General features: G+C 41.5%; 1 protein-coding gene across 4 annotated transcripts in view; it reads right to left on the bottom strand.

The window, feature by feature from the left end:
• Positions 1–11,196, bottom strand: part of Dync2h1 (dynein cytoplasmic 2 heavy chain 1) — a 230,942-nt gene extending 219,746 nt beyond the window's left edge. For 3 of the 4 annotated variants that reach the window (XM_028890970.2, XM_037207771.1, XM_037207772.1), the window contains exons 1-11: positions 10,905–11,196; positions 10,251–10,421; positions 9,747–9,882; positions 7,769–7,887; positions 6,184–6,328; positions 4,675–4,907; positions 3,708–3,842; positions 3,489–3,602; positions 3,273–3,384; positions 2,337–2,461; positions 779–954 (exon numbers count right to left, since the gene is read on the bottom strand). In XM_028890970.2, coding sequence (XP_028746803.1) covers positions 779–954; positions 2,337–2,461; positions 3,273–3,384; positions 3,489–3,602; positions 3,708–3,842; positions 4,675–4,907; positions 6,184–6,328; positions 7,769–7,887; positions 9,747–9,882; positions 10,251–10,421; positions 10,905–11,099 — 1,661 coding nt within the window. In that variant the 5' untranslated portion in view covers positions 11,100–11,196. The remainder of the gene's footprint in view (positions 1–778; positions 955–2,336; positions 2,462–3,272; positions 3,385–3,488; positions 3,603–3,707; positions 3,843–4,674; positions 4,908–6,183; positions 6,329–7,768; positions 7,888–9,746; positions 9,883–10,250; positions 10,422–10,904) is intronic. The other variant, XM_028890972.2, reaches the window with a different exon arrangement.
• Positions 11,197–12,014: the final 818 nt, after the last annotated feature.

Here is a 12,014-nt window from a genome sequence, read left to right as displayed (position 1 = left end):
CAATTAAGGCCATGAGTGAGTCCCGGTAGTATAATAGGAGATGTGTTAAGTATCTAAAAGTATAGATAATAATATACTGGGGAAAACTGACTGTAGGTACAAAGAAATGTTTCTAGTCATAGCCTATGAAATTGCTATTAAAATGATGGTAACTAGTAAAATATTGAATAAAATTCAGTAAATACTTACCAAAGGCTTACTATTTTGAGATGTCATGAGAAAATACTTCTTTCTTAAAGGGTTTAAAAATAATATAATTTGCAATTCAAAGTATTTATGCATACAATATAAAAAAGTAGAAAAAATGCATGAATACTCGATAATAAAGCATCATGAGAGAAAGAATGTTTAATTCTCAAAAATGTATCTACAGTTCCAGGGAATAGACACGTGAATAGAGAGAGAGGTAAGGAGTCAACTACAGCTGAATCATCAGGAACTTAAAGTGTACTCAGGGCCAGTGAGGTGGTCCTACTCTCCTAGAGGACCCAAGTTCATTTCCAACACCTAAGTCAGGGCCCACAGTCTCCTCCAATTCTCACAATCTTGTGCCCCTTCTGGCCTCTTAGGGCACTGGAGCACACATGTGACATTCACATATACATACACAAAATAATTTTTAAAAAATCTCTAAGATAAAAAAGTAAAAATGTTTTAAATGCAATGACTCATGAAGAAGCAGCAGCAAGTCCGCAGAGAGGACAAGGGCTCCTTCCACCTTGCCACATGGATTACTAAGACAGGGGCTTCTGTTGACCGTTCAGGGGAATGCACTTACCACAAACCTGACCTGGAATCAGACAACCCTGACTGAACTTCCCTGGACCAGTCATCAAACTGTTCTTGTTCGTACAACTTAAACTGGTCCAAGAGATCTTCAGCACTCCGATGGAAAGACCGAAACCCTGACAGGTCAGACAAAAGCGCTTCTGCAATCTTGATGGTGTCATCTACCTTAAAAAGGAAAGCCAAAGATGCATTAATGCTAACAGAATTGTACCGTCAAATAAGGAGGTCTTTCTCTGACCTGAGACTCAAAAATTACTTTCCTATTATTTGTAAACAGGGAAAAAAGCTTTTCCATAAGGAATAAGTGTATCACTCTCTTACTGACTTCTGAATTATACAAACTCAGAATAATAAAACCCAAGAGGACAGCCCGAGAACAAAGCATAATAGGAAGGTAAAATGAAGGAAAGGCAAGCCACATGAAAGTTGTGCTCACTCCTTTTCAGAAACCCCAGGAAGTTTATTCCTAAACATGCTCACAATAATACCAGTTGTTAGCTAAATACCTTGTTAATAGCTCAAAAGAATAGTCAGATTTGAATGTCAGCTAAGACAGAAAAAATATCTTCCTCCATAACAGCCCATTCTGGTACACTCAAAAAAAGAACTGATAGAAAAAAAGACATAAAATATTTCAGAATATAGTTCAAAGGTACAAATTTGAGTAAGAAGCAGGTTTTATTAATATTCCTTGACCTTTTGCCCTTGAACACAGACCACATGCAATTAATTATTATCAATCAATTGGTGTTTATTATACAGGTCAGAAACAAAACTATACGTATTGACAGTAGGTCCAAAAGAGTCTTAGGTCAGCTTTAATTACACCGTCATGGACAATTATGTAGAATGACTTTTCAACTCTCCTTTAACTTCTAAACTAAAATGATTTAGTGACATAAAAATACTTGCAGATAGACTTTAAAACCATCAGGATATCTTTTAAATCTAGTGTCAAGAATACAGTAGTCCTCAAAGATGCTTTCAAAGACACTAGTGACCCAACTTGACAATCACCTCTATATAAAAAATGAACCTCGTCAGAATCTTCGCCACACATTTGTTCTCAGAGTCCTACACATTTCCATGAAAATTACATGTTATTAAGGCATGAAGGTAAACTGCATCCTGCTGGATTAGGCATTTGAGCACATGGTCTCCAGCTGATGGCACTGTTTTGGGAAACTGAAGTATCCCTTAGACATCGAGCCTCCCTGACATGTATAGTCATGGGGTAGAGATAAAGACCACAACTTAGTAAGGGTCTGCACCAGCTCTCTGCTTCCTGACCTGCCAAGATGCCATGTCACAAGCTCCAGCCACCACACATGGAGCTGCAGCAACCAGACCCCCATCATGAAATTCACTGGAAGCCACAGGAAATCCCCCTTCCCTTTAACTGTTCCCAGGATTTGGTCACAACAAGGAACAAAATAATTGCATGCAGGGGGAGCCCACGATTTTCACAGCAGCTTTAGAGTCCCCATCACATGCCTTAACTTAGAACATTTTGAATGTTCACTGTCCTTCTATATTAAAACAAGTACCTTCAATTCCAACTGACGAACCCAAACAATATTATTGACAACTTCTGAGAGATTTTTGCCAGAAAGTGGTCCAGTTGCATCACCAGGAATCCCTCGGCACCGATTCTCAAAGTCCAATCGGAAATCTGTATCATTAAATCAAATCAATTACACAGAAGTAGTACGTTTCAAGCCTCGTTGGGAATGTTGTGGATGTTGGTCCTCACTGCACCACAAGAACCTTAGTGTCTATTGATGACAGTGCTGTCAACTTGACACCGCACAGAACCCCCTGGAGAGCAGGCCCTAGGGAGCTGACTGCATGTCCGCTGAGGTGGGAAGACACCCTAATGGGAGGGGCCCTGACTGCACAGGACGGAGAAGCCAGCGAGGCACGAGCACGGTGTGCATCACTGTTCGCTTCTGGCTATGGGGGGAACAGGACCAGCAGCTTCAAGCGCCTGCCTCCCTGACTTCCCCACTGTGATGGAGGACAGCTTCAACTGTCAGTTAAAATAAATCCTCCATTCCTTGACTTGCTTCCGTCAGAGCATTTTATCACAGCAAAAGAAAAGAAACTAAGACAGTGCACTAAATAAGGTACAGAAAAACAACCTGCTAATTTAAAAACAAATCCAGGGGCTGGAGAGATGGCACAGCAGTTACAAGTCATCCATTTCCAGCACCCACAGTTCACAACTGTCACAATCTAGGGGATCCGACACCCTCTTCTGGCCTCCATGGTAACCAAGAATGGACATCGTGCACAAACATATATGCAGGTAAGACATGCACATAAAATAATTTAAATAAGTTTTAAAAAAATAAAATAAAAACAAATCTATCATTTATATCATGAATAAACCAATCTTTGTCATAAAATGACTAAATTTTGAATCCTGAACAACAAGCATCAAGGAAAAACCCACCAACAGAAGCATTTCTCGGGAACGCTACCTTTAGCTGAGTCCCCGAGTCTAGCCAGCAGCGTCTCTCTCTCTAACATCAGCTCTTTGCTTATTGTCGGACGCTTCACCAGTTCCTTGTACTTCAGAAATGCTTGAAGAAGCTCACAGAAGACAGACAAAGTGCATGTTCATCTCAATTCAACCACACTCACAGTGTAACAGCTTAAGGGAAAATTGTATAGAGTAAATTACTTCAATATCTTACCTGCTGAGGACTATCTTGAATTTCTGAAATATAATTCTTTAATTTCCCTGCTATTTTCTGTTCAGCGGGTGCAATGATTTTTTCATACTGAGACACTGCAGCTTTCCATAATGGCTAAACAAATTAATTATACTGTTAGACTGTAAAATTTTAAAAAGCAATCTTTAAAACTCAAGAACACAAAAGGAAATTGAAGACATAAACATAGCTAGACTCCACCTCAGTGTACGGATTGTACTGCACGGGGTTCACGCCAGTAAAAGGCTCAAACACTCGAGACAAGCAAATGATTCTCTCCTCGCTGGCCGGTAAAAAATACAAGAGTTTCTCATGAATTGTTCGAATAGCCAAGACCTAAAATGTAAGACATTAAAACAAAAAATGTGTTAAATGAAATAAAGTGTGTACGTGGATCTAAGACCTACCTAAAGTGTTTATAAATTTCCTTACAGTGGCCCTTGTAAAATTAATAAAACTGAAAGTAGTTCACTTGTTCATGTTTTTTTGTTTCTGAGACAAGGTTTCTCTGTGTAGCTTTGGCGCCTGTCCTGGAACTCACTCTGTAGTCCAGCCTGGCCTTGAACTCACAGAGATCCGCCTACCTCTGCCTCCCAAGTGCTGGGGTTAAAGGCGTGTACCACCACCACCAGGCTTCATGTTTGTATTTTTTAAACTGTGTTTGTCCTAAGAAGGCAGAATTATTTCTGCAATTTCATTTTGCCTTTCCTTTAAAGCTAAATATGCAATGTTTTATGCAAGCTCATACCTGAAGTAAATGAGAAACTGCTTCAAATATTTCCACAGAGTACATCTTACAAAGAGGGCCAAAGTTTGAAGCAATGTCAGTAGCAAAGAAAAAGCTTGAGTGCTCCCACACAGGGAAAAGTGTGTCATATTTTTTACAACAAAGAACAAAACAGAATTTCATAGCTAAAATGTTGACCACTTGCTCACACTAACATGCTAACCACACACTCATGTACCTAAGGAAAAGAGGAAGCTAGGACTCAGTGGCCACTCTGTACCTCAACCTGCACCAAAGCAGGTCCAAACTTATTATGACATTCATCCTCTGTTCACCCAAACCATCAATCCTTTCTTTCACACGTTTGTCAGTTGTAAAATGCACTCACAGACTAGTGAAAACCACTTCCACTTAAAGACAACAAGACAATCAAACTGGTACCTCCTCTAGGCGCTTGCCCAGCCTATCAAGAGTTTCAGGAAAATACTTTTCACTTTTCCATGGATGAGGTACATAGCGCTGCCACACCTGCCCTGTGAGGTGACTGCAGACTATCACCCACTGTTCACAAATTGAAATGCCAGCTCTCAGGTTTTCTTTCACAAGATAATAAGGATCTTCCCATAGTTTCAAACTTCCCAGTTTTTTTTGAACAAACCTTCCAAATGAACCACCTAATAAGACATAAAGCAAGATTATATGAAAATATTTTATATGGAATTATAAAATATATACTTAGGAAAAAATTAACAAAGGCATTAGCAACTAAGAATCTACAAAACACTGCCTACCCAGTCTTAGACTGCCATCATTTATAAAATAACTGTCTTTATAAATACATATGTGCACACTGACATTAGCTTACAATCTTGATCAGTCAACACATGGCACCTATCAGAATCCATCGCTCTGGGCTGGCTACAGCACCTGCTGCTGACTTGGCCACGACAAAGGCGCTGCTGCACCCACCTCTGTCAGCTTACGCACCTCACGCTCTAAGGGACAATGGAAAAGGAACTTTTTTCTGAGTCAAATATGTACGACTGAAATATAAACCAGTTTGTTTTCAAATCATTTTTCAGTTCATATGAAATTATGGTCAAATGAACATATGAGGCAGACTGCAGAAAGGTCTTGGCAGTTAAGACTGCTTTCTGCTTGTGGTCATCTGAATGTAACTGACCCCCATAAGCTCACAGGGAGTGGCACTGGTGGGAGGTGTGGCTTTGTTGGAGTAGGTATGGCCTTGGTAGAGGAAATGGGGAGGTCTCATACTGCTCAAGCCATGCCAGTGTCTCAGCTCACTTCCTGTTGCTCAACATTCTGTTGTGGATCAAGACGTATTTACTCTCAGCTCCTTCTCCTAACAATGTCTGCCTGCTCACCACCATATCCCACCATGATGATAATGGACTAAACCCCTGAAACTGTAAGCCAGCTCCAATTAAATGTTTTCCTTTATAACAATTGCTGTGGTCATGGTGTCTCTTCACAGCAACAGAAACCCTCACTAAGACACTGCTCTATCAGAGGACTTAGGTTCAGATCCCAACACCCACTTCAGGTGATTCACAAATGCTTCCAACTCCAGGTTCAAGGAATCAAAAACCCTCTTCTGGTCTCTGTAGGTACTACACACACAAATAAATATTTAAGTAAAAGTTTTAATTAATTAACATACATAAACACTAAATATATAAATTTAGTTCTATTAATGATCGAAATATTTCACATACATGAACTAAATCAACTATAAATAAAAATGTAGATAAATCTGTATGACTTATTAAAACTTACTTTAAATAGCAAGTATTACATTAATGAGCATTTTAAGTAAGAACTAAGGAAGAGAAAGGAAGGAAGGAGAGGGAGAGAGAGGAAGAGAGAGAGAGAGAGAGAGAGAGAGAGAGAGAGAGGAGTTTGCAAATTTCCCAAAGCTTATTTCTATACCTATAATATCTAGGAGATGCAGCATGCGTGACTCAGGGTAATGATCGTGTTCTGTTTGTCTCCACACATCATCTACAACATCCCGAGTCGTCTCCACCAAGTCAACAACTTCTAGCAAGGACAGACTGTCCAAGTTATAAAATTCCTGAAACCAAAATGCATTCATATTGAAACACAGTTATATCCATGCATTAAGTAACACACTGGGAAAGTTTCCAGACTGCTCAAATGCTGGAAATCTAATGTCCCCTCCCCTATTCTGACTTCTTTATGCAAATATTCTCCATAAACATAAATTTCATAAAAGGCTGGAAAATGACAGTAGAAAGACCATTTATTTACACCCTTAGCCGAGTTTTCTTTACATTGGGTTTATGTGTATTACCAGCAGAGGCTGCTGCGGCAGGACATACACACGACCCACTGTAACTGCCATGCGCTTTATCTTGTGTGCTGTGCTGTGTGATGTGGTTACTAACAATAAGCGCAGCACAAATTCATTATTCTACATTTCATCATTGTCATCCAAACAAGCTTTAACATACTTCAAATACACCATTAAATGGCACTATTGAAACTGACCAGGGGGTTCAGTGGTAAAGGCACCTGCCACACAAGGCTAGTGACCTGAGTGTGACCTCTGGGACCCACATAAAGGTGAAAGGAAAGAACTGACTCCACAAAGTTGTCCTCATCTGACCTCTACACATGTGCCAAGCCACACTTGCCCACACACATACACACATCATGCACACACATACCACAATACTAAACTCTGAAATAACATTCTAAAAAATAAATACAATACTATTGATGAAATAATAGTAGAAAAAATTTAATGCTATTACTGCAATCACACTTAAAATAATCACTTACTAAGTCCCTAAGAATATACAGCAAGGGAAAATCAAATAGGCATAAAATAATAGGACTTCATCTTTTAAATTACTTTGAAATACTAGTTTATACATTCCATCAAAAGAATGTATTACCTCTACACAAACAAATCTGTTAGTTTACTGATTTTGTGTGTGTGTGATAAATGCACATCTTGTGTGTGCATGTATGCATGTGTGTAAGTGAGCACTTGTTTGTAGATGCACATGTGGAGACCAAATGTCATCTTTGTGTACACTCCTGTATCCCTCTCCACATTTTTTCTTTGATACTGGGTCTCAAAGAACCCAGAGCTCTCCACTTGGACTGTGTCAGCGAGCTAGCAGCTAACCCCAGTCCTCATGTCTCCATCCTAGCACTGGGGTTACAGACCCGTGTGGTCTGAACTCGGGCCTCGCACCCGCAGGGCGAGCACTTCCACCACTGCGGCATCACAGGCTTCTGCAGGCTCCTGACTCTGTTTCCCTCCCAGTACTTGCAGAAAACTGTATTTGTTGTTGAGGAAAATTATTCGCTAGAGATTAGAATTTAATGTTTTCATTTCTATGTTTTACATATTTTAAACATACAGCATAAGTAAATTCTGGGGTCTATAAACTATGTATCTTACTTACAACTGTCTAGTAGATTTTTAAGAGAAAAAGACACTGAAAATGTCTAATATACAAACTATGTGCGACTCACATACCCTTGCAATTGTTTCAAATAATTCCTTAAAATAACTGGCTCTTTCTTTACTAATCTGTTTATTTCCACGATGAGCTTGTTCTATCCAAAACTGGAACTCATCACTTGGTGTGAGAATACCTAAAAAAAAAAAAAAAGAAGAAGAAAAAAGTCAACTACTATTGGAAAGAAAAAAGGCGTAACACTGTTTGGCTCATCTGTTGATTTAGGTTTAGTCCAGAAGATGGACAGAAAACGACCTCTCAACCCCTATCATCAGTAATTTCTTACTTAATCAATGAGTATTTTCAACTTAATTTGAAAGTATAAGCAAAATAGTTTATTATTTTTAAATTCTCTTTCAAATATCCCAATGAACTAGATAATTACTGTGTGTTTAATCATATGCTGAAAGTAAGTTTACTATTTTCTGGAAGTAAGTTTTAAAAAGAATCTATTTGATTATTTGAGCAATTACAATTTATGCTTCTAATATTTTTAAATATTATCTGTATGTTATACATTTTATTTTGTTCATTAGTATGAATTTATACCACAGTAAAATTATAAGTAGTTTCAGATAAAATACATTATACCATAAAAGCTGGTGGTCTGCTGCCTTCACAAGGTATAGCCAGCCCTTCCACATCACTCCCACATTCTGTATTAAGACAGTAAACTACCAGTGGTGTCAGATACACATGCTCTTGGTGAAGTCGAAGCTATGATTTACCCACTAGTTTCCTTTTTCATATTGTAAACAATGCCCTTTCTGAGGTCTGCTTGGTGCCACAGTGTTTCTATTTTTAAGCTTTAAATTGATCTTAAACCACCATGCCAAAAATGCAAGTACCAGACAGCTCTGATGTTCTTTACGGAGAAAGTATGGTCAGGTAAGTCGCATTCAAGGCACGTGTCACAGAATATAAGCACTGTACGTAACCACTCTATTTTCAACTTCTATAAACTACCCAGTGTTTTAAAAGATTTCTTCTCCAAACCCATATACTCTATTCACTTTTTAAAAGCTTATAATCACAGAAGACCCAAAAACACCAAAAGAAATTTGGGAAGCAATACAGTTATTTGCTAATTGTATTAATGAAATGATCATGGTGGTTTGGGCTTTGGTTTTGGGCTTTGTTTTTGTTTTTTTTTTTTTTTTTTTTTTTTTGGTCTTTTGACACAGGTTTCTCTGTGTAGCCTTGGCTGTCCTGGAACTTGTTCTGTAGACCAGGCTGGCCTCAAACTCACAGAGATCTGCCTGCCTCTCCCTCCCAAGTGCTGGGACTGAAGGCGTGTGCCACCACCAACTGGCCCATGAAATGATCACTTTATACTTTGAGTTTGTCACAGATGGGGCTCTAGTTAGTTACTCTTTTTGCAATGAAACACCATGACCAAATCAACTTGGGAACCAAAGGGTTTCTCTGGCTTACTCATCCATGGTACTGTTCACCATTAAAGGAAGTCAGGACAGGAACTCAAACAGGGCAGGAACCTAGAGGCAGAAGCTGATGGAGAGGCCATGAAGGGTGCTGCTTACTGGCTTGCTCCCCATAGTTTGTTCAAACCCTCCCCCCAGGATTAGCGCTCCAGTGTGGCACCACCTGCAATGGGCTGGGTGCTCCCTCATCGGTCACTAATCAAAATGCCCTACAGGCTTACCTATAGCCTGATCTGATGGAGGCATTTTCTCCATTGAGGTCTCCTCCTCTCACATGACTATAACTTGTACCAAATTAGCATAAAACTAGCCAGCACTGATGGTTATTTTGAAGACCAGAAAGACAGCACAGTGTTAAAGGTGCTTGCCACTAATCCTGACAACCTGAGTTTGATCCCGGGGCTGCAAAAGCTGAAGGAGAGCTCTGACTGCTGCAAACTGTCCTTTGACCTCTGCAAGTGTGCAATGGCACTCACACACACACTCAAGACACAGTAATCGCGCTCACTCCGATGAGTTCTGGAACAAAGCTCCTCCGTGTGTCGCTACGTACCTCTGGTGTCATCTTCCTTGAGCTTCAGCTTGGGCACGTTAGTATCTGATCTTCGCAGAACCACACCCAATCCAGCTTCTAGCTCACTCAAAAGATTCTGAAGTTTAGGATCAAAGTTCCTGCTCCATTCCTGGTCCTAAAGAAAAGCGGAGGAGAGCAAACACCGCTCACAGCATCGCAGCTTCAGAAACACACTGTCCAAGCACTAACGCCACAAGCTCTGCTTCCCGGAGAGCCTGCCTCAGCTTCCTCTTCCTCAGGTAACATTTTATAAAATCATCGAGGACGGCTATGTAAGAGATGATGTGAGCTGCATTTCATAGCTTCGTTCAGTTTTCCTCAACAAAGCCTAAAGTAACAGACGTCTGACACAACCCCCAATACCATAAAAAATTTCAATAAATAAACTAAAACACATTAAACAGTGAATCAAATAATATGTATGTCTGTTTCCATGCTGACCAAAATACTGACCTAAAAATAATCCACAAGCACGTCACTCACCTTTAGCAGCATGGGTGCGAACACCTGCCGTACCGCTTGGTAAAGGGAATTGATAGGCGACTCCACCATAGACGAAACAAGAATGTTGTTATGTAGATTGTCACCTGTAATTACTTCTGGTCGGAGCTTGAAAAACACCAGCACTTTGTCCTTTGTGTCATCAAAATCAATCTAAAGTGATAAACAAATGATCTTTTATGTCTTCTTCATAAAGCTTAGTGTTTGAAAGAAATGTTGCACTACCATGTTGTATCACTAGACTTATGCCTGGTGGAAAAATTAAAGACAATATATTCAAAACAATCAATTAGCTGTGTTCACACTACATTGGCCAAACTGCAGTTCAAAGGAAGCAAAGAGTAAAGATGCCATAAAGTAAACGGGGTTATTCGGTCAAATCGCTTAAGGCTCAGAGTTGAGCGACAGCCTGGAAAGGCCAGACTGTCTCAAAAGAAACAGTCAAGGTGCTTTTCGTTCCCATTCACATGTGTGGACAGGGAAACTCCTACTCTCCGGTGGGCACTGCACCACCTAGCACGGACAGCTTGGACCCCAGGGCTCCAGGGCGAGGCTGAGGATGCTTTCAGGCCTGGCGTGAGGACCTGGGACGTGAGGGAGGGAGGCCGGGCCTGGGCATCCAGGAGGCCGCCCTACCGTGTTGGAAAACGCCAGCCCCGCGTCGGACCGCTGCACCCGGAGCAGCATCTGGTTGCCGTCGTCCAAGAAGTTGTTCACCTCCGGGCAGCTGTTCAGCGGGGGCTGGTCCCAGAGCTCCGGCCTCAGCCCGAAGTAGTTCTGCGTGGTCGTGAAAAGGAAGAGTTTGCGGACGTCCGCGGGGCCTCCCGCCATGGCCGCAGAGGAAAGGGACCGGGAGAGCCTCGGCGGCCCGACCCGCACACTTCGCCGTTGCCACGGGCCGTCGCTATGGCGACCGCTCCACGCCGGCGGCGCGCGCAGCGGAAGTAGGCCGTCTGGCGCGCGTGCGCGACCAAGGCTGAGGATCCCCGCACTCATCGATCAGAAGAGCCGAGAGCTCACCTCCTTTATCCATCGGTCTTCCCTTCAGATGCAGCGCTCTACTGTTTCCGCTGCACGTGCAAACCACTCTCGGGTGTCACGGTCGACATCTGTGAAATAGGGAGGTAGCAGTTCACAACTAAATTGCAGTCGGGCTGTAAAAGAGATTACTATTTTAAAATCACATTTTTTCCGGGCACGATGGTCCACGACTGTAGCCAGAGCATTTCGGACGCCAAAACGACAGCCTTGGCTACATAAGGATACCCTGTCTCAAAAAACCAAATCAGTGGGGCTGGAAGGTGAATCTGCGATTAAGAGCGCTTGTTGCTCTTTACAGAGGATGGGGATTCGCCTTTAATCCCAGCACTCGGGAGGCAGAGCCCGGCGGATCTCTGTGAGTTCGGGGCCAGCCTGGTCTACAGAACTTGAGGAAAGGCGCAAAGCTACACAGAGAAACCCTGTCTCCAAAAACAAAAACAAAAACAAAAGATCCCAGCCCCAAACACACGGTGTCAAACAAGGATTAGAAACCCCAGTTCGAGGATGGGGGGGGGGGGGGCGGGGAACAAAACACTCATACACATATAATGAATAAAATCAATCAATCACAACAAGCACCTTCCTAGACCTTGTCAGAAAGGCTTGTATTCCTTTACTCTTGTAAAGTCTATCTGCTCTTTCCTGAGTGGCTTAATTTCCCACTGTTGGTTTTGTCTTTGTTTTGGGGTTGTTGCTGTGTGTGTG

Source organism: Peromyscus leucopus, chromosome 7 (assembly GCF_004664715.2).
Source record: "Peromyscus leucopus breed LL Stock chromosome 7, UCI_PerLeu_2.1, whole genome shotgun sequence".
Classification (NCBI taxonomy): Eukaryota; Metazoa; Chordata; class Mammalia; order Rodentia; family Cricetidae; genus Peromyscus; species Peromyscus leucopus.
Note: the sequence above shows the minus strand (reverse complement) of the source record. Positions and strands in the feature narration are given on the sequence as shown.